Source organism: Leuciscus leuciscus (assembly GCF_965113295.1).
Source record: "Leuciscus leuciscus genome assembly, chromosome: 20".
NCBI lineage: Eukaryota > Metazoa > Chordata > Actinopteri > Cypriniformes > Leuciscidae > Leuciscus > Leuciscus leuciscus.
Window position 1 is genome coordinate 7,442,058 of NC_138744.1, and position 26,770 is coordinate 7,468,827.

At 38.8% G+C, this 26,770-nt stretch overlaps 2 protein-coding genes and 1 long non-coding RNA gene across 4 annotated transcripts in view; 1 reads left to right on the plus strand and 2 right to left on the minus strand.

Moving 5' to 3' along the window:
• LOC309483506 overlaps nucleotides 1-26,770 on the plus strand; it is a 159,160-nt gene that overhangs the window by 127,422 nt on the left and 4,968 nt on the right. The gene's annotated exons all lie outside the window — the stretch shown is intronic.
• mettl6 (methyltransferase 6, methylcytidine) lies at nucleotides 1,182-3,831 on the minus strand. 2 transcript variants are annotated; one of them, XM_082149287.1, is made up of 6 exons: nucleotides 3,666-3,829; nucleotides 3,261-3,569; nucleotides 3,054-3,188; nucleotides 1,830-2,000; nucleotides 1,547-1,688; nucleotides 1,182-1,464 (listed from the first exon to the last, which is right to left on the minus strand). In XM_082149287.1, exons 2-6 carry the CDS (start codon nucleotides 3,510-3,512, stop codon nucleotides 1,319-1,321), a joined length of 846 nt encoding a protein of 281 aa, XP_082005413.1. In that variant the 5' UTR covers nucleotides 3,513-3,569; nucleotides 3,666-3,829; the 3' UTR covers nucleotides 1,182-1,318. The 2 variants fall into 2 exon arrangements, with proteins under 2 accessions (XP_082005413.1, XP_082005414.1); XM_082149288.1 differs by having other exon boundaries at nucleotides 1,830-1,958; nucleotides 3,261-3,831.
• rspo3 (R-spondin 3) lies at nucleotides 5,026-24,895 on the minus strand. Its single transcript, XM_082149480.1, has 6 exons — nucleotides 24,164-24,895; nucleotides 14,799-14,993; nucleotides 14,493-14,636; nucleotides 13,158-13,301; nucleotides 12,891-13,070; nucleotides 5,026-5,919 (listed from the first exon to the last, which is right to left on the minus strand). The coding sequence occupies exons 1-6, from the start codon at nucleotides 24,255-24,257 to the stop codon at nucleotides 5,723-5,725; spliced, it is 954 nt and encodes a 317-aa protein (XP_082005606.1). The 5' UTR covers nucleotides 24,258-24,895; the 3' UTR covers nucleotides 5,026-5,722.

The following is a 26,770-nucleotide window of genomic DNA, read 5'->3' on the forward strand; positions in this document are numbered from 1 at the left end:
ACACTCTTTTCATCAGAGGGAACGCGCGCGTGTCTATGTATTTAGGTACGGTCATTTATGCAGATGGACAGATAAAAATAAGTACATTACAAATCTGTTCTTCTCAACTTGTTTCAGTGTGATTCCAATGTGTTTTCTTGTACGCATCTTAGTTCTTTAACTAACACAATGACTGTTGCCGACTGGGGTGAGGTGATCAGGGAAAACAGGGTTTGCACAAAAAAGGTGGCATGTTGCACCTAACAAAGCTTGGTGCGTTCAAGTAATCTCGTATATCGTATTTACAAGTTGAACGCACTTGAACGCCACCACAATGTCGTAAATACCAGTGGGGAGCTCGGGATTTTCTCTAAGTCCCGTCTTTACGAGTTGTGGGCGTCACTGAGAAACATGGCGGAATACCACAAGACTTAAGGTATTTACAGTGATATTGTCAGGCTTTTCTAATTACAGCGCAGTAAGCTAATTGCCTGCACAGAATATGATGGCATTATAACAATGCAACATGTAACGATACAGTTGGCAGTGGCTTCATAAATTAATTTGATGAATAATAATAATAAAAAAACATAAAAAATAAAATAGTAACGTTACACCTGATGCACATTTCTTTGTTCTTCATTTTTTAGAACAAGAGTTTAAGAACCTTACTGTAAATGAAAATGTTTCCATTCCCTGACCGGGAATCGAACCCGGGCCGCGGCGGTGAGAGCGCCGAATCCTAACCACTAGACCACCAGGGAGGTTGCAACATAATTATGTAAAATCCAGAATCTTCCCAGAACACCATACACTATCTTTGTATATTACACCAACATACACATAATATTCAACAATATTATTGATCTGACTGTACTGACACTATGAGAACTGAACGGGACGATGTTACTGTTCACCGTTTTCTACAGCGCTGCTTTATAGTTGAATTGAACTGATTTCAAATTTGATGATCTTTACAGTTATTGAACTGAACTGACCTCATCAGAACAATGACACTATTTTCTTTTTAGAGCAGCTTTACAGCAAAATTGAACTCACATGTTTGCATCACATATACTTTTATTTTCCTGTTTATTACTGTGAAGCTGCTTTGAAACAATCTGTTTTGTATATAAAGCTCTCTATATAAATAAAGGTGACTTGACTTGACAATACCCAAGTATGAGATGAAGAATTCCAAATAACTGAAAAATCTGCCATTTTATTTCATTATGAGATAGTAAAAACATTTGCGGCAGAAAGTCAATAAATTACTGCACAATACTTTGGGAATTTTTTTTTTTTTTTTTACAAAAATGTAACTTATTTATGCTAGTCATTATGAGGAAAAAGGTTTGCAAAATTTACTCTGCAGGAACACTCGGGGAACACACAGACCCTCTTTTTTATTCACAGTTTCTCTCAGCACATACTCGTTCACAAGAGTCTCAAATCCTGCCTGTTGGAACAAACCAGCCAAGTACTCTATAAGAAAGAAAAAAGAAACAATACATTAACTTCAATGCAGTAACACACAGATGATCAAAAACAAGCAGTCCACACTGACCTCTTGAGAAGAAAAAGGAACGGGTCCCATCCTGTCTTACATAGAAATTCTCCCCCAGCTTATTGCCTGACTTAAACCTCAACATGGCATGATCGTACAGTCCATAGTCCCTGAAGAGGACAATACCTCCTGGTCTTAATACCTGAGAGTTTGTTTAGGAAGCAGAAATTACTTCAGAAGGCAAAGAAACTGAGTTATGCAAAGACAGTTATAAGTTTACTTGTTTTAAATTAAAAGTTGATGCAGTATGATACCTTAAACCACAGATTGACCACAGCAGTACCTTAAAAATTTGTTCTAGGGCTTTCTGCATCTTTTCAGGATGAATTGCAGACAGAACAAATATCAATGTGGCTACATCCACTGTTTCCACTTGTATGGTGGCCTGAAGATCATCCTTAGTGAGGTCACACTGAAATGCAAGGCATCGCTCAGTGCAATACAAGGCATTTTGCTGCAATAATAATGAATAATAATCAATAAAGACAGATTACATACAAAACAATTAGCGTATGAATGTGCAACGTTATATGGCGGGAAAAAGTTTGACCAGATGTGGGTTTTAAAGGTTAGTTCACCCAAAAATGAAAATTATCCCATAATTCACGTTCAAGCCATCCTAGGTGTATATCATGACTTTCTTTTTCAGCCAAAAGTAATCAGAGTTATATTTAAAAAGATATCCTGGCTCTTCCAAGCTTTATAATGGGAGTGAATAGTACCTTGTAGCTAAAAAAAAAGGAGCATCCATTCATCATAAAAGTAATCCATACGACTCCAGGGGGTTAACAAAGGCCTTCTGAAGCGAAGCGATGCGTTTTTGTAAGAAAAATATGAATAATTATAACTTTATAAACTGTAATCACAAGCTTCTGGTAATGTCCGTTCACGTGTTCATGAGAGTATCTAGTTCTGGCGTTTGACGTAGGATGTAGACGCCTCTCGCGGTTCAAACAAATAGGACTGGGCAACAAACTCAAGCTAAATATCGAAATTCTCTGACATTTCTCTTTTCAAATTCTCGTTTTAGACTTCTAATTCGTGACCGGTGTTTTGTTTTGCTCTATCCTCTGCGCTTCCGAGTTCGTCAATATGTCAGGTCAGAGGTCACTCTTCCGCCAGAACTAGATTAGTGTACAGCAGTTACCGCAAGCCAGTGATTATAGTTTATAAAGTTATAAATATGGATCTTTTTCTTACAAAAACGCATCACTTCGCTTCAGAAGGCATTTATTAACCCCCTGGAGCCGTGTGGAGCACTTTTATGATGGATAAGTGCGTTTTTTTTTTTTTTTTGCTTCAAAAAACAAGGTACCATTCACTCCCAGTATATATACGAAAGCTTGGAAGAGCCGGGATATTTTTTAACGTTACTTCAGATTGCGTTTGGCTGGGAAAAAAAAAGTGATATAAAGTCAAATTACTGAGTAAATTATGGGATCATTTTTAAATGTTGGGGTGAACTAACCCTTTACATTGAAAGGAAACGCAATTCCATCACTTTTACCTTCACAAACTCAACAGCTCGTGGAGAGAAGTCACAAGCATAGATGAAGATACTGAGATCCTCTTCCAGAAGGGGGAAAATACAGTTTCCAACCCCACAGCCAGCCTCCAACAACACCAGCTTCTGTCCTTGAGACTGAAAGAACAGAGTTACAATCATCCATACAAACTCAAACATTTTACAGCAAATGCTCGCAAAATCTTTTACCTCTCTGCAGTTTTTCAGTTCATCAAACTCTCTGGTGGTCCAGTGTCTGTCTTTGAAAAAGTTCGTTGTGTTTCTTTTATAAAATAAGTCCCAGTTTTTCTGCGCATCCGTTTCGAGTTTCTGCTGCTTGAAGTCTGTGACTAAGACCCGGTCACTTCTGAGTTTCTCCGTCTCTTCTGGTGTCAGTGTCCTTTCACTCAGATCAGCGGGCTGATGATGGGGGGAAACATCTATCTTACCCGTCACTGACATGACTGTTTAAGCTCTGGATCTTTACGATTAAAACTGACGACGACTTAAAATCGGATGCTGTGAAGTTATATCATAAAAGTCACAGCACGTTAATAAAGAAAGTTACACACACATCTCATTGAAAAGACGCCCACAATAGTTTCAGAAACTTACATGTACTTTAACTACCGATATATTAGGCGAGCAAAATGATTAAGAATAACAAATATTGGTATGTTTATCTGCGTAATACGAAAGCTCAAAGATTGAAAAGATCGCATGTTGCCATCATCTACTAGACATCTGTCTTACTCACTCGGGGAAATGCTACAGCGCTGGTGAAGGACCACGATCATCACCGCCACCGCCACCGCCACCGCCACCTACTGGACTGGATGAGACGCGCACAACGACCTGGTTAACCTTTCAGACCAATCTTTGCGAAAAGGACAAAAACACTGTTTTTATTGGTATTAACTACTATGCTGGGCCAGATTTCAACACTTATACTGTATGATGAGTATTTCAAAACATTTCAAACGTCTTATGATAACATCATTTTAACCTTCTAAATAAAACAACGAGGACATTAGAAAACTTTATAAGAACAGAAATTTATAACACAAAATTGTAAAAAAACAAAACAAACAAAACACACACACAAAAAAACGTAAAAGTATTAATTTCTCCCCTAATTACATTTTATATATGTGTGTGTGTGTGTGTTTGTGAATTTATTTATGTATACAATTGGAACTCTTACAAACTAATTTATCCTTGAACATTATTCTTAAAGGCCTATTGTTATTTTTAAAGTAATTTTGTAGCATCCTATAGCAAAGTCGTGTATATTTTTTATGTGAACAGTATAAACATAAATCATATTTTTATTTATTACTTTTGTAAATTACTATCAACACTTAAAAACTATCAATCAATCAATCAATCAATCAATCAATCTATCTATCTATCTATCTATCTATCTATCTATCTATCTATCTATCTATCTATCTATCTATCTATCTATCTATCTATCTATCCACCCATCCATCCATCCATCCATCCATCCATCCATCCATCCATCCATCCATCCATCCATCTATCCATCCATCTGCCTATCCATCCATCTATCTATCTATCTATCTATCTATCTATCTATCTATCTATCTATCTATCTATCTATCTATCTATCTATCTATCTATCTGTCTATCTATCTATCTGCCTATCCATCCAACCATCCATCCATCCATCCATCTATCTATCCATCTATCTGTCTATCTATCTATCTATCTATCTATCTATCTATCTATCTATCTATCTATCTATCTGCCTATCCATCCATCCATCTCATCTATCTGTCTGTGTATTAATGTTCACAGAGAAAATTAAATGTGGATATATAATAAATGAGGAAGAAATCACATATTTGTATCTTTAAATGGTGTTATGCATCACCAAACATTTATAGCTAAGCTACTGTTGTGTTTGATGTATATTTATGTTTGTTGAGACAATAAATAAATTACAAACGAATACAAACTCAGTATTGTTTATTTGACATACAGGTGCTTTTGATTTCTGGTCAGATGGCTTCAATGGAAAGCTCAGATCCTGTTTATACAGACAGGCAAATCAACACTTTGTTCGGAGAAAACTGAAGTTAAAACGTTGCAGCGAGAGTGTTGTTGCTCATCCAGTATGAAGAAAGCCAGTTCATCAGCCATTTACACCAATCAACATGCAGTCTCAGCCTCTGGCGGCAGGCAATGTCCACGGTGGCAGTAAGCATGCTCATTTTTAATTTACTCAGCCCCCCAAAAAATAAAAAAAACAGACGTTTATACAACAACTCTACTTTAATGTCTCAAAAACCTACATTCAAACCATGATACAGTGCTGTACCTGGACCCCCTTAAAAAAAAAAAAAAAATTCCACGGATCATCGGACATGCCCAGCCCCACGATACACAGTTCAGCCTCAATCCAGCACCAGACCGGGCCCAGGGGGTGAAGGGTGCCCTCTGAAGGAGAAGTTCGAGGGGCGTCCTGACTGTCTGCAACTGTGTGGATGACGAGCGTCCCCTCTCTCATGTGCATATACAGTATACGTTTAAATTATACAGGTAGCAGCAACACCCCCTCGGCGAGGGGTTAAGAGAGTGAGGGGGTGACACGGACTGATAGGGGAAAGAAGAGCAGCAGCAGAGGAGCAGCGAGGAGCCGCCTCTCTCTATACTGTTCCAGCGTCCCTGCTCTGGTCCCTCCTGCGACGGTGCTCTGTTTTGTTCCGGCTTTCCGAGTCCTCTCGGTCGATCGTCTCCTTCTCTCGTTCTCTCTTCCTCTCTCGACGGGCCTCGACGTTGTCTTTCTCCTGCAGGTTGAAGCGTTTTTTCTTCTCTCCCCGCCGCTGGCCTTTCGCTGGCTTACCTGCAAGGACAATTGGTGACAGTGTGAGACACTTTTTTAACATTAAAATATAGTATAAATCTGTGTTTTTTGTCTATTTTATCGTCTGCCAGGTGAAAATTTGATCACTTAGAGAAGTAATAGTACACCTCTTCTAAAAATAAAATAAAGTATGCATCAAATTGAGTAAAGTTGACAGTATAAGACATTTATAACATTACAAAAGATTTCTATTTAATACATGTTGTTACTTAAAGCTACACTGTGTAATTTTTTTTAGTTGATTCTTAGCAAAAAACACTTAGTTCTTTCAAAAATATATGTGCTCATTAATGTATATTTACTTCTTTCAAGTAATAAAGTATTCTCGTAAGTTTATAATCTGCCATTGAAAGTACATACGGGTGAGGGGTTCGAATGCCGGTCGCCATGTTGCCCCTCCATCTTGAAACTACATTAGCCAAAGAGGGACATACCTGTAAAGTCAAGCTTCGCTTTTCGCGCTTTACACTCAGTGACACCGTGACGAATGCGAGGGGGAGATTACTCGCGACTGCCGGCAGATTTGAAAGATGGAGGATCACGCCTATTTTTGAGGACATGTAGCAGAGTCGCCAAGGAAGCGAAAGAGAGAATTAAAACGTCAACGCGACAAGCAAATCAGCAAGACCAAAGTCAATACTGGAGTAACTTTTCCCAGATGGAAAGAGCTCATGAGGAGCATAGATTTTAAAACGGACGGCGAAGATGCCTGCTTACTTCTCGGCAGGTAATTCAGCCTATTTGTGTAAATTCGAAGTTTTATAGTTGCTTGTCTAACCAAAGCATGGTTGTGCATAACGCCAGAACGACCTCTAGTATAACTTGCGTTACTTTTCCTCACGTCAATTGTGAAAAAGTATTGTTTACCTTGTAACATAAATCTGTTCTGGGACGGATCACAGGTGATAGTTTTAAAGGCGCAATTGGACGAAGTCGAACTGGAAGCCATGTTAATCTTGGAATAATACGGCCACCGTAGGAGTTAAAACGCCCTCGAAATTGAAAGGAACAGAAACTAATATTCACTGGGTAGTCATATACAATTTCACCGCTAGATGGGGGAAAATATCACACAGTGTAGCTTTAAAAAATTCTATTCATCAAAAAATCATGAAAAAAAGTATGCTTTCCACATAAAAAAACAGCTGTTTCTTGAGCACTAAATCAGCATATGAGAATGATTTCTTTAGGATCATGTGACACTGAAGACTAGAGTAATGATGCTAAAAAAAACTCAGCTTTCCTATCAAAGGAACAAAATACATTTAAAAATATGGTCTATTAAAATTTAAATTCTATTTAAAAATCTATTAAATGAATAAGTTACACGTTTACATTTACAGTTTGGGGTGTGTTCAAAAGTAACAAATCGCAATGTTTTTAATCACCACAATGTTTACACTTTACAGGAAAATGACTTGCAATGTTTTTGCTCATTAATCTGGAATAAAAGAAAGTATTGGAACCAGAAAAAGTGCACACACAATATGACCAGTCAGAGTTTGGCCGGCATCTGAGCTGATTTATTTCCCATACAGGCATGTTGAATCATTCTATCATTCTATTAATCAGGCTTTAGTGATTTTCCCATCATCCCTCATTTCTCTCCCGCTCCAGATGGAATTACTCATTCAACCTAAGATGACCATTGTTCTTAATTTTGGACTGTTTTGGTTGGGAGACATCCCTTCAGCAATCATCACTTCTATTTAAAAGTATTTTTCATAGATTATTAAGAGTTTGATGGAATCCAGTTTGAAGACCCATTTATAAAGTTGTGAAACAGCAGAACCATCTGGTGGGGTGTGCGATTGGTTGCGTCTGGTCTACCACAAGATGACAGTCTTGTACAACAACCTTTTCCATTTCATTTGTCTTTCTTTAACACTGTCAAAGAATGGCTGATCAGTGTTTTAAAGGGATAGTTTACTGAAAAATGTAAATCCTGTCATTATTTTCTAACCTTCATTTCATTTATGAGGTATGAGTTGTTTTTTTTTTGGTGAACTTTAAATCTAAAAATTAAATAAAACAAAAATAAAATTATTAAAGCTTTTCTAAATATGAATAAATACTATAATGGTATATAAATAATATTAAGAATGAATATGACATCAATCCTGGTGTTGAGTCTTGATATAAACGATCATAAATTTCAGTTTCTCACACAGCTACTTATTCCTTCAGAAAGAATATAGTGCAAATGTTGGACGCTGTGAAGGGAGGGTGGGATCTTATGATTTCAAAGCTAGCTCGCTATTGCTAGCCTCTCTGAAATTGCCTACCCTACCTTTAACAAAAAGTAACAGCATATTGTTTAAGAACAACATGAGGGTGAGTAAATATGACAGCTTTTTCATTTTCAGATTAATTATACACTGGAAATGCAAAAGGTAGGCGGCGACCCATCAATTGCAGAGTCAGATAACTTTATCTCCATTGTGCTCTTGAGCAACCAGTCCGGTTTCTTCCAGGAACATGATTCCTGCAATTAGTGCACAGTACGTCTCTTTGGAATAAAACTGTCAAGATGAGCAACCACGGTGAAGCCGCCCAGCTGAATGTTTGACAGCAGAATAAGCTAACAACCGATTAGCACATCAAAAATAGAACGACTCAAAATACAAATTCTGTTAATATTACTTTATCTCGCCGTTGCTCAACGCTCACGGCTAGCCAATTTCCATTATTGTCAGAGGCTTATCGGTGGGGCACAGATGAGGATTGGAAAAGTGCTGAGGTGGACAGCCACCTCTCCCCCGCTTCTGCTCCCCCCACCCCCCAAAGCAGGCTCTATTAATCAGCCGGACTCTCTCCGGACTCCCTGCCCACTGCAACCCACACTGACCCACACATTCCTGGGGTCTAGCCAGGGCGATAGGGGGCCACTGACGACTCTTGTTTTGTGACTGAAAGTAGTTCAGGAGGATGAAGTGAAATCCCCCTCCTCGACCTCTCGTGGGCTCGAGGATGTTGTGATTGTACTGTGCATTCTGAACGGGCTGACTCATGTACGGTGTCTGACCGATCAAAACATACACACGCGCGCACACACATTTCACTCGCTGTCGTCACCTCCCCTCTCGCCGTCTCTTTAAACACAGGAAGTTCCCCTTCACGCACACTGTTGTCTTTGTCGTGACGATTTGGAGATCAGTGGATTAGGCGTAATCCTCTGCCTTTCCCATAAACCAAGGCGTAACATGACCAGAGCGCTGTGCCAATTATTATGGAGATGTTTACTGCCACTCTTTCGGAGATGGAAGGCTGTCACGTTTTTCAGTAAACAGTCAAGCGACGAAATGAATACAAGTGATTTCCTCAGCGATGGAGCATGTTCTTGAGCAGCTGGTCACCACTGCAGTAGCAGAGGCAATCCCAGAGGAAAATGTCATGGTTCAGAGGTTGCTTGTTCAAAGCTCATGCAAAGAGACCTACTGGAGTTATGTTACATTTACGTATCAATTTTGACACGAATAAGACAATTTATGTCATGCAGTATAAAATACAGTGTCATAAAATTAAAATGGATAGCACAGCAGATCAAGTGGGCTTAAAGGAATTTGATGAGAAATCAGAAAATAGGAGACCCATGCGAGAATACTAGTGTCTTTTTCTCTGAAAAAACAGGAAAGTTCCACTGGAAAAGTCACCATTTGTTCTCCATGTAATCTCATTTCTATAGGAGAAACAATTGAGAAATAGATTATTTTGTGAATTCTTCTTTTGGGATACTCCTTTAGTTTTAGAAGCCTGTTTCTGCCTTAGACAAGTGCATTTAAAAATGTAAAAAAGGAGATAAAGTGCAAAATAAGAATTAAAAGTAAGATTAACTCCAGTCTTCAGTGTCACATGATCCTTGAGAAATCATTCTAATATGCTGAGAGCTCTAGCTGAATAAAAGTATTAAATCTTACTGCTCACTGACCCCGAACTTTTGAAAGGTAGAATAAAGTGCAAGTGAAATATTATGAGAAATTAAGTGTTTTCTAAAAGTTTTGTATTACTCTTTGATGGCACACGGCTTCCATTTAAAGTTGAATCTGAGCATAAGTTTACAGGTGCTCTATCAACAGCTGAAAATAGCCACATGATAATGGGTCTATTCATCATTTCTGGACGAATCAATGGATTGCAGTTCCATCCTCCTCTAGGATATGTTGCAAGCTAGGAATGGTTTGGAACAAGTTTGTCTCATAGTTGTGTCTATCTAGATGTTTCAACATAGGTGAAATGAGGAGTCATCTGGCTCTGATTATACATTATTCTTGAAAGAGTGATTGAGAGGGGAGAAAAGAAGGAGATCTTAAAGGAGGAGGGAGATGAGAGGGTGAAAAGTGTGTCAGGACAGATGGAAGATTGAAAATGTGAAACGCTCTAAAATCAACCCTGACAACCCAAATCATCCCAGTCTGCTGCTGTTAAGGGCACAGAGGCAGAGGTGGTTGAAATAGGATATGATGTCGGGTGCAGTGGGGCACATTTTCATTAATGAACCCTGGGGGTGGGATGGGGTGGAGGGAGGGAGGCGTGCTGTCGTCCGGGGGCTTTTGGCAGGAGCCAGGCGGGGATTAAGGGCTCTGGCTCGTCCCACAGGAGGAATGCCCGGGCTTTGAAGGCCCAGTATAGCTGCTCTCCCTTAGGGAGGTTGGTGCTAGTGTGGACGGCAGAGGCGTGCAGGGCTACATACAGAGTTCAGTGGACGATTGAGATACACACACAAACTCAAACAAAAATCTATCTATCTATCTATCTATCTATCTATCTATCTATCTATCTATCTATCTATCTATCTATCTATCTATCTATCTATCTATCTATCTATCTATCTATCTATCTATCTATCTATCTATCTATCTATCTATCTATCTCCGTCAGTCAGTCTGTCTCTATCTCAATATTAAAAACCTAAATGAGCACATGTTGACATCAGGAGTTGAGTTTTTAGAAAGTCTGAAAGGGAAAGGACAGGGGCCAGACAGGTTGCGTTTGGACAAGATGTTTAAGAAAAAGGTCAGGATTAGTCAGAGGGAGAACACGAAAGAAAAACAAATGACAAGTAACGGGAGAAGAATGAATTTGGCTAGGGCAACAACAAGTAAAGCAGTTGCATGTGTGTGTGTATCGGGAGTGGGGGGCGGACAAGGAGGATGTATCAGTGTCAGAGGGCGGCTTGGGATTACTTTGAGCTGGCGGGGGTCGGACCACTGACCCTGCTGGTGTATGTGGAACATAAACACGGACAGGACAGAACCCCGGCAGATAATTAGCGCGCAGTTGATGTTCTAGGAGTTGGGGCAGCTGGGTAATCACAAGCGGGGGCGAGGTCGATAACCGAGCCTGAAACGCACCCCTCAGCTGTGGCCCCCGGCGGATCAACATTGCACTGACTCCTTTGATTTAACATGGAACAAAAAGTCTTTCTGTGCACAAGCAAAGAGGTTCTGATGTAAGAGAGAACACACTTCTAAGATGAGATGGAAGCTCTGTTCCTACATAAAAAGGAACCTCATAAGTGACTGATTTGGAACTCACAAATATATATATATATATTTATATATATATCTTAACTATAACAATAACTATATTAGTGTCCACAGAAGCAGACGATATCGTTTATTTTTATTCTAAGCAAACACTGCAGTTATGTCATCTAGCGCTTTAAATGCAGGTGGTCTTTTTTATCGTTCATCAGCTAGAAAAAAAATCATTCTGAAAGTGATTCCAACGATATAGTTTCTCTGTGTCGTTACCGTAATAGTTGTGGTGTGGACTCTATTCTTTTATATTTAGAACCATTTTAGAACTGATATTTATTGTTATAATTATAGTTATCATCCTAGGTATGAACGGGCCTTTAAAGCAGCGCTATGCAGTTTGGGCAATTTCTTCGCTGTTTTCTCACTTTTTGCTCGTGGGTTTCTCTATAGAGCTCCCCCTACAGCTTCGGAATAGATATTTGACAACACTGTCGTCAAAACTCGTTGGCGACTCACCCGCCTCCCATCTTCTCCCTCCTGTCATGTGCATTTGTTTTCAAAGAAGCCGGCGAACGCACGGAGCCATGTCCACTGAGGTATGTATGATACACAGAAGGCTAGCATATAAATGTTTATATAGGCGGCCCGCCGGCCCAAAGTTGCAAGGGTGGTTTTTCTGCTCAAAGGTGCTAGGGGGGTGCGAGAAGACCACCATTCAACCTGAAAACAGTCATATAACCATTCCAATGACTCCGAAGCTGTTCAGTTAAGGTAAAAAAAACTGCAAAGTTCACCTTTAATTGTGACGTGTTTTTTGTGTTTTTCTGTTGCATTTTTGTGCGTGATCAAGCGATATCATTGTTCTTTGGAGTCAGAGAAGTTCACATTTAAATCTCCACCTCCTTTATTTTCCTCTCTTCCCTCTCTCTGCGCTGAGGCCCTGACTGTTTATGAGGTGGAGAGCGATGGAGCATCGAGTTGGCCTGCTGTCTGTCATAAAGCAGTAATGTCCCACAAATACCATTACACAAATAAACATTCAAAACATAACAGGCCAAATATGGTTAAGATTACAACTGCACAGATCTTTGAATCTGCTCCATGTATTTGTTTTGCATCGGTTGGGAAATAATTCTGGCTCTTACATTTAGAATTACAATCCAGACGATACAAAACAAGCATTTATATGATAATAAAATGAGCAGAGTCAATGTTTTTTGTAGATGTGGAAAATGGATAACAGCCTACTAGCAATTCCATTCGCTATGTCAGGCATCGCTATTATTACTTCTTATACATAGGGTTAAGGGCTTGTTCTTAATATTACAGCTCGGTGTAAACCTCATCCCACACTGTTCTACAAACATGAATGATACATCAGGATGCAGCTTTTTACTTTTCTAAGTGATCAGACTTACAATTTTCAGGGACGATTGGGCCTATTTATCAATAATTATACTGGCCACTTACATCTTCTTCTTTTGACAAAGCACTCCCTCTTTTCAGAAGTCTGTGGGCACGGGCTCCCCAATGGAGAGGGATTCTGTAGGACCCTCCTGGTCCTTGTTTCTTCACCCCATTTGAAGCCACATGTTTTTCCCAAGCGCGAGCAGGGGCTCCACTCACTCCATTCGCCCACTTCACAGTGCACTAAAACACAGTTAACAAGTCAGTGAACACACGCATACAGCACTGCAGGGGTTTTGACAGCAGATGTACAGTATGTCAGAGACTGACCTGTTGGGATGCACTCAATTGAGCCATTGGGCTCAAACTTGTCTGGGCAGATGTGATGACATTGCCCATGCAGGAGGTAGTGTCCCGGCACACACCTCGTACACGTGTCACTGTTCTGACAGGAGTCACAGTCCACAGGACATGCTGTAAAACCATCATACACACACAATTAAACTCACTAGAATTATAGGGGAGAAACTAACTAAATGTAGTAAGACTACTAACTGGACGATTTTTTTTTCTTTGTTTCTTTGTGAAATTTCTTTGTGAAATTTGCTCAATTTCTGAGAAAATGTTTCTACACCAATTTTTTTTTAACAAACTACAAGTAATGTTGTTGTGCATCTAAACTCCACATGGCTGTTTTTAGACGGCCCTCTCTCTTATATGTAGCAGTGGAAAGTCTAATTCATTCTAGTGAATCGATTCATTCAGGTGGTCCTCTCTTTAATATTATCGCTGTCGGGCAGAAACCTTGTATCTCCATATTTAGTCATTTTTCTATAATTTACTATTGTTCACACTTTATGTCTTTCTGTGGGTTTTGCACATATTAACCAATGAAAAGTATTAAAAAGAGCTTGTGATTAAACCTCGTAACTCCATTGGATCCTCAAACTGTCACTCAAACCTCATAACTCCACCCCGCCTCTACCGTGAATGAAGTGCCTTACACATTTTGGACCGGGTCTGCTTGTTTGCAATGCGAGGGTAAATAAAGAACTGGTTGTTTGAATAAGTGCATAATTTTCTTTAATTTTTATGAATTTGATGAGCAGAAAGAGTCTTAGTCTAGAATTTGTTTTTGAGTCATTAAATAGTCCCTGCGTAGCACTTTGTCTTTAATAATATGAGATTTTGGCCAAATGACAGTAAAAAGTCAGCACCCATATAGCTACATTAAACTTAAGAACCTGTAAGTTGATGAAAACATAATGCCTCAGATGCAGCCGTTCTAATGACATTTTCTAATGAAATTCTCCGAAATTTGCTGGTCAAAAACATCGTAACTCCATTTGAGCTTGATTTTGGGAAAATGTTAACAATATAATGGCACATGCAAGTCTCTGACCATATATATCCACAATATCAACTTTGACAATGTTTTGTTTCATTATTTTTTTCAATTTCCTGAAAGTAGCGTTTTTAGAGATATATAGAGGTTTCCACCCAACAGTGATATGTAGCGTGTAGTGTAGTTTTACTTCAAATTATGATTAGCTTGTAGCTTGGAAAGCTACAGTTTCAAGTATAGCTTACACAACACTGGTGGCCACAGAAAAAGGAAGCTAAAAACTAGTCTATTATATCTGTGGCACTAAATTGAGCACTCACCAGGGACACACTCTTTCTTGGTATCGCTGGGCACCAGCCCATCTGGACAGCTCTCCATGCACTTGCCCTTGTGCAAGTAGGATCCCGCTCTGCAGCGCAGGCAGAAGTTCCTGTTAAAGCACGAGTCGCACTCTGACCCACACTCTGGAAGACACGTTATGCACTCATTACCACATTGCCTGAACTGAGAAGAGAATGCTGTAGCATGCATATCAAAGCCCATAGTTTCATTATACCGTAACTAAGACAAAGCCGCCTGTAGTGTAAATATTTCAAGGAGAGGTTGAGGTGAAACATGCGTCTTACTTGTGCAGTCGTTCCTGTCGGGGGAACGGGTGCCGTAGAAACCATTGGGGCAGGAGGCCAGGCACACTCCGATCTGCCTCATCCCGTCCCTCTCCAGGTGAATAAAAAGCTTGGGTTTGCACGTCAGACAGCCATTGTAAACGGAGCAGGTCTGACAGCCTCCCTGGCATCCCTGGGTGCTCACCCCTGAACCCTCTGTGGTAGAAACATCATTTTCACATTAGGATCAAGTAACATGTGTGCTCAAAATGATGTATGAAAATGTAAAGATCTGAGAAGTGTAATGGATATACATAATTTATGTATTTTCTGGAGAGTGAAACCACTGGTGTCAGTCTAGGCCTTTTCTTTCATTTCCAAGTGTTCCACAGCTACAATATTACTTATATATTTTGTGAGGGATAATGTGCAGTCAGCTTGTCGTCGCAAAATAAAGCAAAAATTCTGGATGTGGGCAGATGCAAAAAAAAAAAGGCAAATGATATTATTCTAAAATCTAGCATATTTAGATCAAATGTAACATGTTTATTCTGTTACTGTATGTAATTTATATTTTGTTTGTCTGTTTTAAAGTTTTCTCTTATCAAGCAGTAGTTGCTGCATCATCACTGCTCATTTCCATAAAGTTAAACTTTGTTGCACCACCAACAGTTTTCATGTGTGTTAATAGTCTCACTACTCTTTGTTTTCTCATTCTGGCTATTTCTAACCTGATTGGCTGCTTTTACGCATCTTATCAAGAGTAAAGGGTTTTTTGATCCATCTGCCTGTAAATGAAGTCACTGATTCAATAAACACTTTTGAGGACTAAATAATCACTGTATTACTTCCATAGTTTGCAAGACTAGTGGCATTATATCTTTGAAAGCTATTTAAAGTTTAGTTTGAAGCTCTTAGTAGCATGTTACATCAATTCACATTTTATGCCAAGCAGGGCTTGACACTTTTTTGCTCACCAGCCAGCCACTGTGGCTAGTGGTTTACCAAAGTTATTAGCCACTCAGCATTTTCACTGACATTTATACCATGGGGAAAAACTGCCAGATAGATATTTTTAATGTCTCATAATTTGGCAGCACTAAGATTAGGCCTCTGTCACTTTAAGACCGAATGCACGGATCCATTATACTGTTACACATGCGTTTTCTTTCTCAACTGTTTACGTTCACTTAAAACAAAACTGACTGTTTACGTGAATACTTGCAGCAAAAAAGAACTCAATTTTGTACTGAGAGGCAGCTTTATGTGCGTGCACTTTGGGTGTGAGCACAAAATCTGCACGAACAAGTAAAATTATGCGCAATATGCACAATATGCCCTGTAACCAACAATATTCCTCCGGAGCAAATGAAACAAGTGAAATGATTAATAGCGCAGCTGGTATTGTGTATCTATTAAGTGGAAAATGAATACTGTAAGCGTTTCAGATATTTCAGCATCGATATGTATCGAAAAATCTATATTTTTGACAACACTACATTGCACTTAGTTTTTTTTTTTATTTCAGATGCCTTTTAAGAAGACTACAATTGAAAAATGTATACTATATATAAAATTCAACCCTCCAAAGTGGCTAGTAGGAGTGACTGCGTTGCACGCCACTGCTGAAATCCACCCGCATTTGGTGTTAATTTCAAGCCCTGATGCCATTGTTTAAAAGTTTGTGATGTGGTCAATCCGTTTTGTTTTTTAAAGAAAATAATACTTTTATTTAACAATGATGCATTAAATTGATCGAACGTGACAGGAAAGACATTTATAATGCAACCCTTCTGTCCACTTCCTCTAAAAAAGTGTCAAATTTACATGGAAAAAATGACACTTTAGTTAAACATTTTCCCATTTAAAAAAAGATATAATATGCATGAATCCAATATTTTTCTTTTTTTCCTGTCAGCACCTAGTTACAACAAAAAACATACTTGGCATTTACTTGGACATTCTCAACATTTATAGGAGCAAACAGGAATGGTGGGTACAACTAAATGGTTCCAGGTTCTCTGAGGAAAGAACAGAGCCATCAATTAAAGCTACAACAGTGACCATAATGTAGTGTAATAATAAACACGACAGGAAGCACAGTCATCTGTGGATTCTCCCGGCAGAGAAACTAATCAACATAGACACGTTGCATACCGGGGTTTGCACGCAAACGGCAGCACAGTAGCCTTTGTGTTCATAAGCCCGCAAACAGAGCGGCCACACTATGACAAAACCCCAGACAGAATCGACTCGTCTCCACCTGTGAATACATGCTGAAGCTGCCCACCTGACAAAGAGGTTTCTCAATGTCCTATAGTGACATATTTAAAAAACACTCTCACTCACAAATCCCTTAAGATAAGATACTCTTAAATTATAGAGCTGATCGCTGACCTGACAACCTTCTGGACAGAACAACTCTAAAACAAAAAGAGATGGTATTTCTGAGAAATAGTCCTCCTGACTGTTCAAGGGGATTAAGAGAACATTTTCTTCAGCTTTTTGCTCAAGGGATTGTGAATAATGTTTATGCACTATGGCCTCATTGTTTTGGCTCGGGAACTGAAGAAGTCAAAAGTGATTGAGTTCACAGTTACTGTGAGAAGAACAGACGTTCACTGATCTATTCGCATCATACTGTAAAGTACAGTGCAGTACCTTGTTGAATTCAGTAAGGTAAAAAGATGGAAGGTGCTTCAGAGAGCATCTCTGATTAAAGTCAATCGGTTCCAGGTGTCTCTCAAAGGTCAGTCTCAGATGGTTAAAGGCTCTGCATTTTAGAAGGGACTGACCCTGTCTCAGCATCTGGATGAGGGTGAGTTAGGGGCAAAGCGAAGATTGGTCTAGCTCAACTTAAGAGAAGCAAAAAAAAAAATTGCTTCTGCTTCTAGTTTCACTTATGTAATTTGAAATGATATGGCTTGAAAGAATGTTACATAGTGAGGATTTCTACAAGCATCAGTAAATCTAAACAATAAGGCAGCAGTTAAAGTATAGGAAATGAAGGACCCTAACATCACTGTAACAAGCAGACTCACAATGAGTCTGTGTGTTACAGACTCATTGTGACTTGTTCATTAAAAAAAAACAAAAAAAAAACAGTAAAATCAGTAATAATATTTAATAGTATTACAATTTAAAATAACTGTTTTCTAACTGAAAATATAATTTATTCCTGTGACAGCAAAGCTGAATTTTCAGCATCATTACTCCAGTCTTCAGTGTCACAAGATCCTTCACAAATAATTATAATATGCTGATTTGCTGCTCAAGTAACATTTCTTATTATCAAATTCAATACTGAAAACAGTTCCACTGGTTAAATTTTTTGTGTGGAAACTGATACAGTTTTTGTTCAAAATAACAGCATTTATTTGAAATAGAAATCTATTTTTAACATTAAAATGTTAATGGATGATTGATGGATAGATGATGGACGGATGGATGGACAGAAAGATGATAAGATAGATAATTTTTTTCATTTCTGTTTGTTTACATGTATTATTTTCTCTTTATAATAATACTAATACATATTATTTTTATATAATACAGTAAGATAAAAACATGCATCATTTATTTATCATATAAATATAATTACAATCATGGATGGATGGATGGATGATGGACGGACGGACGGACGGACGGACGATGGATGGATGGATGGATGGATAGATAGATAGATGGATGGACAGAAAGATGATAGATAGATAGATAGATAGATAGATAGATAGATAGATAGATGGATGGACAGAAAGATGATAGATAGATATATAGATAGATAGATAGATAGATAGATAGATAGATGGATGGACAGAAAGATGACAGATAGATAGATAGATAGATAGATAGATAGATAGATGGATGGATAGATAGATGGACAGAAAGATGATATAGATAGATAGATAGACAGACAGACAGACAGACAGACAGACAGACAGACAGACAGACAGACAGACAGACAGACAGATAGATAGATAGATAGATAGATAGATGGATAGATAGGTAGGTAGATAGATAGATGGATAGACAGATGGATGGATAGATAGAAAGATGATAGATAGATAGATAGATGGATAGATAGATGGATAGATAGATAGATGGATAGATATAGATAGATGGATAGATAGGTAGATGATAGATAGATAGATGGATAGATAGGTAGATGATAGATAGATAGATAGATAGATAGATAGATAGATAGATAGATAGATAGATAGATAGATAGATAGATAGATAGATAGATAGATAGATAGATAGATAGATACCTGCTCTTACATTCCATACTACTGAACTCGGGCTCAGGCATCGTTGTTTTGTTTTGTTTTTCTGTCCCCCTCCCCTGATTTGCAGAGTTCAGTCTTGGCCGCCAGATTGCCATAGATCAAGGATATTCTGTTTGACATATCTAAGCAATCTTTACAACTGCTGTCCATTTGCCCAAATGTGTTCCTGCCAAAGCTCTCTAATTCACAGAACCCTTTACACAGAGGAATTCTGCATGCCCTTGCACTGCCACAGCCCCTGGGTAGGCTTGCATAACAACCACACGAGCACTCCTGAAATCCGAACGTTCGAAATCGCTTCGCCACGGTTCAAACTCAACGACCACAAAAGCAAGCATTCCCAGAATCTATCGGTAAAGCGGCAGAGTTAAAACCTAATTAAATAACAAAATGTAAGACATCGACATTAAACAAAAGCATTTGCTTATTGCCCAAAGACTTGTGGTGTGAGTCGGTGAGGCAAGCCGACACAATTAATTTCCTGGGATATGTACAGCATGGGGAGGCCACACACAAGCAGAGATAATTTACTAAAAACACAGCCATGACTTTTTTCACAAGGAAATTAGTTACCACATATTGTCATTGACAAAGCTGTGTGGGACTTAAATGGTGACCTCACCTTTTATGTCCTCTGTGACCTAGTACACTCATATTAGACAAAAGTACCACAAATACACTCACATAAAAACAATAAATAAATAAAAACACTCTTGCAAAGCATTCATATGCAAGATAGACATTCTGATATAGATGTATAAGATGTTACAAAATCTTTGGCATTAAAAAGGTGTCCATTTTACATGCAAATCAAATCCTTGTGGTGTCTTGTCAACACAGAGACGCAGAAACTCACACACAGAACACAGGAAGTGTTTGAGGTCAGACGACCGTTTGGTCACTCGCTGTGAACTGATAAATTAGTCATGGTCATTCACCCAGGTTTCTGTCCATCACAGGCATTTCAAAGTCTCTTAATTAGCAGCCTCTGATGATGGCTGGTGCATTCAAGATCATCATGTTTGACACACTTCACTGTCAAAGTGTTAAACAGCAAAGATTTGACCATACATAAAAAAGATTCATCACCCTGCACACCTGTATCTATAAATAACATCACTTTGGAATGAGTCAAAATCTGCTAAGGGGTAATTAAATGTAACAAATCATGTAAAAATGTATAATCCTTTATTGGAATATTAAACAATATTTGAACAAACTTTGATAATTGCCTTCATCTTTGAAACAACTGAGAAGATAGTGCTCAAAGTAGGCTACATTTTATAAAAATCATCTGTCAAGTTTATAATATATTACAGCATATGGGAGTCAAATTGGACGACTACAGGGACTCATCTCAGGCTCACTCATTTAACAGTTCATATATTGGCAACATTTTGAAAAAAAGATCAGTCAAGAATATAATTTTTTTGAAAATATTCAAATCAAGAAAATCGTCCAACCAACAAATGTTGGACGATGTTTAGGCTACTAACCTGGCGAAGTTTTTCAATTGGATTGCCGTTTATTCTCTTTAACATGCAGTGTGAAGTATTTCACTCAGTTCCCTGATCATTCTGATTCAATTTAAGCGAGTGAAGAACAAATTTACCTATTATGTACATTATCATCTCTGACGGACAGCATGTTGAAGCCACTCAGGCCGCCATATTCTCAATCTTCTCGGAAAGCGATGAAATCACGTTATTTTTTGACAGACTTGATGTTGTGAGATTCAAATAATGTGGATTTGAATGTATGGATTGGTAATAATTACTTATTTCTTAGCCGGCAAGTCTCCAGAGAAGTGATTGATGCCCAATATTTTTGTTCTAATATTCCAACCGACATCCAGCCTAGAGTTTTTGACAGACGCGATAACGTGCATAAGGTGAAATATGTTTGATTTGTGGGTAAATATAAAACGTGCTGTAGACATTCAAAATGCTTTTTTGCATTGTTCATTACTTATTTTACGGAATGAAGTTTATTTCATGGTTTAAATATTTCATGTTACTCAGAGACCAACATGTTTGTCTTGACAAAAATGTTACAATCAGCTGTCGCAAATTCGTTGATTTTTGAAAACCAAGTTTTTTTTTTTTTTTACCAGTTTGCAGATTGCAAAAAAGTTGTTTTATCATCTCTTATAACAAAAACTATTTTATTTAAACCCATGAAAATTCAGATCTTGTTGTAAATAGTGAAAAATCACTTTTTAAAACTGTTGTTCCATTTTTATCAGATTTTGACTCGTCTATGAATTGATCAAAAATATGCTGAAATGAGCGAAACAATTCTGTTCTTTAAGGATAACCCAACATTGTTTTCTCTTTAAATTCAAAATAACAGCTGTGTGCTCAACTAGCTGTCAAAGTCAGATTAGATGTATTTTTCTCATATGCCACATGAGAGCACATACTTAGTATGCTGAAGACACTGTCCTAGCCACAGTCCACAATTCTGGCACCATCTCAGTTTTAAACAGAAAATATGGCTAAGGGTTTTGTATTTTGAATTCCATAATATAATTTTGTTCTATCAGACTTGAAATAACCCAGTGAGTGCCACATAGCCACGATGGCATTTTTGTGGCTCCCTGATACCAAAAGCTATTGCTCTAATTGGTTTTGTCACAACTAATTTGGACCACATGTTTATACATTCATACTAATCTAGCCTTTTAAATCATATTTGTAAATTACTTTGCTTATTAAAATAAAAATCATACTCAGTTCCACAGTTCTGGAGCCTGTCATGCATGCATTGCATCATGCAAATGTGTGTTTCTTTCTCCTATGTAAAACAAAAATAATCATATAAATACTTCATCCAGGGCCATAACCACCATAGACAGTGAGGGGGACATGACCTCCAAATTACACTTGGTCCCCCACAATCCTTAGTATTTGGTTACAACTTTGACTTGATGCTTCTGATTAAAATGGCCTTTTGAACGAAATGGGGAATTCCTTATGTTACCCTCAACAAGCTATTCAAATGTGTGCAATCAATTATAAAACATGTACTAGCAGGTATTTTATGTGCTCAACTATAAAGATGCCCCAATGGCCCTGTGCTGGCGTTAAGTGGGGTCCGGGTCAGAAAACGTGTGACCTACAACTAAATTTAAACATTTGTTTTTCAAGGATGTATTCAACATTGTTGCAAACTGAAAGAAAAGGGGAAACTGTACTTCTGTCAATACTGAACTTACTGAGGTGTCTTCCTATCCGTGAGCAGCAACAGCCAATAAATGCGTGAAACGGACCAAGCGCACGAGGGACCAAGGGTTTTCAGCGTAATGCAGTGGCCGCTAGAGAGCGATCCTAACAAGAAACTGGACTGGCCATAGACAGCCAGATACTAGACGAACAGTGCACACCGAAACTATAATAATGATGAACAAATTCATGCTCGCTCTGTTTACTAAAATGACTGAACGAGAGTAAAGCAAAACACAAGTAAAACTCGTCAATGAAAAGAAACATAAGAAATGCAACATAGCCATGATTTAAAACACATTATAAAACCAGCGAGATACGTGTCCGAATAAAACCACACAAGTGTCCACTAAAAACAAAACATCTGTCGTGACTTGCGCGTCTTCTTGCTCGACTTTTTAGGCTACCTCAGCGCAACATTTCCCAATAGAAGTTAAGTAGCTGTTTTTTTTCTCTCAGCAAAACTCACTGTGGCGAAACCTATGTAAAATATCCCTCAAATTAAGCCATCAGAACGAAACCAGGAGGTACACTGTCACTCTTTAGTGACAGGCGCAGTTTCACGGGCTCATTTCAGGCAACAGGCTATAGGCTACTGTTCAGGGTTGCCAGGTCTTTGAAACAAACTATCCCACAACCAGCCTAAATCACCAATAGGCTAAGACCAAACCCCTTAAAAACAAACCAAAGTATTCCACGCATTTTATAATCAATGTAACGCATTTTCAACTTGTATAAAGCATTAAGTTGTTAATCACTGAAAATGTTTAGGCTAACTGGACACAGGATTGCTTGGAAAATGTAGGCTACTTGTACCATGTAATGTTACTTGTAATGTAGGCTACTTGTATACCATTATCAATGTACTTGTAGGCTACTTAGATTACATTTTTACTGCTATTAGGCTACTTCATATATGGACCTCACTCAGCGTAGATACATTTTACTGAATTTTTCACAAATGAAAACGGCTGTATACAGACTGTTCAATGGTGCAATACTGAAAAAATACCCCATGACATATAGCCTAGGACTATTGAACATAGCAAACAGCATAAAGTAGGCTATATAGCATCTACCCTGAGTAAGGTCTACCATCGTTTATTTTTGTGTTGGCCTATCTTAACTCTAAACACTATTTGCTACATTCACTGTATTGTTTAACCACAGATAGTCAGCTTATCTAAAACAAATTTGAATAAATTGTACCTGTTGTTGGTTTGTTAAAAGAAAAAAAAGAAGGAAAAAAAAGAAGAAAAGAAAATCATTCCGCTGCCACAATTTAAAAGTAGCCTATTTCTTCGGGAAACAGCGCATTTGGCAACCCAGGCCGTTTGTCACAAAATATGAACGAAGAAAACAGTGATATAGGTCATAAGAACAAAAATAGCATATCTACTTCGATAACAATAACTCAATCACAGTTCTTCCAGCTGGGAAGAAATATTTAACTGCTTTAGTTGTCAGCTGCCTATATTGTCATATGCTGAACCACAGAAGAGATGTCGAGTCCGCTGGTTTTCTTTTTAGATTTTGAATTTTGAATTTTTAAAACTCATATTTTAATTGTTTTATTTATAGCAATGGCGCGTCTTCCTTGCCAAGTCATAAAATAAATAAAATGTTCCATTCTCAGGAAAATCTTTAGCCTATCTTAATCAGTTTCCTATCACCTGATCATTATCAATATTCTTCCCTAAGCGATTTATTTTTTATTTTTTATAAACATTAATTTTACTTTTTAAGTCTCTTAAAATGAGAAAAAGTTTTAAAACATCATGACCACTAAAAAAGCGACTCACACAAACAGCCAGTAGCCTACAAGTCACGGTGCAGGTGTGCGCAAAGCATCAGATCAGCAGCGCGCAGAACTTACGTTTGTGTTGCCGGTGCCTGGAGCCGTGTTGCTGACAGTTTGTGTATTCCATACAATGCAAGATCAAAACAATGGAGATCAGTTGTAATTGCATAGTAATCAGGGGAATGAGGCTTGTCTTGTCAATTTCAATGTCCCTTAGCGCACTCTGATCTGTGCAAAACTCAATATGTTATTCCTAAATCGGGCAGAAGCCCCAGCTCTGCTCACGCGCAAGAGAACCAGAATTGTCAATGGCCCAAATGCACCTGGGCCGATTCGGCAGTAACATATTGGAGGCAATCCACATATGTGCCACTGAGAGATATCCAAAGAGAGAGCCACTCATTCCATGGAAACAATGAAAGTGTTAGTTCTCCATCCAGCGCACTGTAAGCAAAATAGGGAGAAGGGAATCAAATTAAATTGGCATGGTGATCAATTTGGATTGTCTTCCTTAATGACTGTGCGTATTCCCCTCTGTGATCCTGTGATCCAACACAACACGTCCAGGTGTGAATGTTACTTTATTTATTGAGCCTGGCATGTAGGAGGTCCTCGCGTCATCCTCATCACAGCATCTCGAGAAACTTTCAGTGATTGGTAAATAGTCGCCGACACTTCGCTCTTCTCTGTTCAATCTCTATAGCTCCCAGTTTCACGGTTGAGCAATTCACTATCTCTCCCTTTCTCTCGCCTGCTCCCAGCTCGTATGCTCGTCTGGTAACTGATGACTTCAGCTCTCTGCAGTCTCTTTCCCCCCTCTGAACTCCAAAGTTTATTTAGAGGGCGAGCACCCCACGTCAGACACCCCACGGGCTACCAACACTCGCCTTTTTCATTATATCACGTTTTCCAAGACTCGAGAACTTGAATGGAAAAAGCAGACACACGCAGACAGACAGACAGACAGACAGACAGACAGACGATAGATTGATAGATAGATAGATAGATAAACACACATTTATCCAAGACATTAACCAATAAATTAATCAATAACAAATTCATTGCTGTTACCTTTGTATTTATTAAGTAGCCTAAGTTAAGCCTTTTTTAAAAACTTGTATTTATAATAAATTATAATATATAATTTTCTCAGGTTTCATATTTTTCAGATATTAATTCCAAATTCAAAAGCATCTTAGTAATATTAACTGGCCATACATATGGTTGCGATAATAGAGGAATTTCCATTGTGATCCTCTAGAGGGGGTCAGTGCTATAAGAGCCACATTGCTGAGCACAGACTGCGTCTGACTCTGAGATGCGTTTTCAGTTGTTATGCATGCAATGGCCACATAAAGACAAATCCTTGCATTTTTTTTTTTTTTATTTTTTTTTTGTGTGTGCGCCGTGGAGCATAAACAATGGTGGTGATTACTGGTGTATAGGCTACGTGAGAGCGCTGCACAGCGCAGTGGTTCCCTCTTCTCCCACAGGGAATCTTATTTACACGTCTGGCAGTGGGACGGGGAGGCCTGCTTTTCTTAACCAGCATGTTGATGTTTATAAGAATATGAGGTGGACCAATGTTTCCTCTGTTGTGGCTGCTCCATCAATCACAATGGGTGCAGAGGGGGAAAATGCCATAACTTTTGGAGGACTCCTTCTAGTAAAGTGCAGTTGTTCGTGCCCAGTACCACTGAAGAGGGTGGTCGCTTTTCAGATTAGAGGGATTTAACTGCCATTTTTTTGTTCTTGATTATTCATTAATGAGTAGTCTTTGGTAAATTCAGCTGTAAGGGATAAAACATGGTTTAGTCTGTGGTTGTCGATGTGGGGGGTGAACATTCCAAGGGAGTTGATCTTCATATGGGAAGGGGGGACAGAATAAAGCCCCTCTTTGTGCCCCCTACTCCTTTGATAAATTAGTCCCAGCGACAAGCTCTAACGGGGAGCGGGGAAGAGGAGGTGAGGTCATTTGGTCACTCTATGTGACGGCCGATGAGAGAAGCCGTCAGCAGCCTGAAATGAAGCCGGGCAGGTGCACCACGCCGACAAGGAGCAAAGGTAACTGAAAATGTGTGAGGCCTGCAATATCATACATGGAAGTAATCAGCGTAAATGGCTGTATGGATGATAACTGTGTCTAATCCTGACACTGGAGTATTTAAGAAGACCAGACACAGGATATTTTTATTACAGGAGCTTGTTGCTCCAAGAGGCATTACAGAGTGGACCACATGGCTCCATGCACTCTCATCCATCCTGATCCCATCACATTCTCCACCCATAAACCTCACAGATGAGAGATCCCAGTGCAGGGAATGGTGTGATGTGCTATTGTGCAGAGATGACCTATAGGCGTTTGCATCATGAAATACTCTTATTTGGAGTCGAGAGGATTAAAACAGTGCACAAGTTAGTGCACTGAAGCAGGAAGGAGACGGGAGAGGATGAAGATTCTGCCATGTTCTAAGGGCAGATAAACAAGGCTTGCAAAACATAAACACAGGGAAGTGGTGAGTGACGTGCAAACTCAGGTGTACACGTGCGCTGTGGTCTGCAAACTCACTTTCACCTGCTCCCCGAAATCCTCAGCAGAATTAAGGTCATCTGACAGAAGTTCCAAACAGCAGAGTTGTGCATATTTCAGAATTGAGAAGAAAGCCTTTTAAATTACAGGTC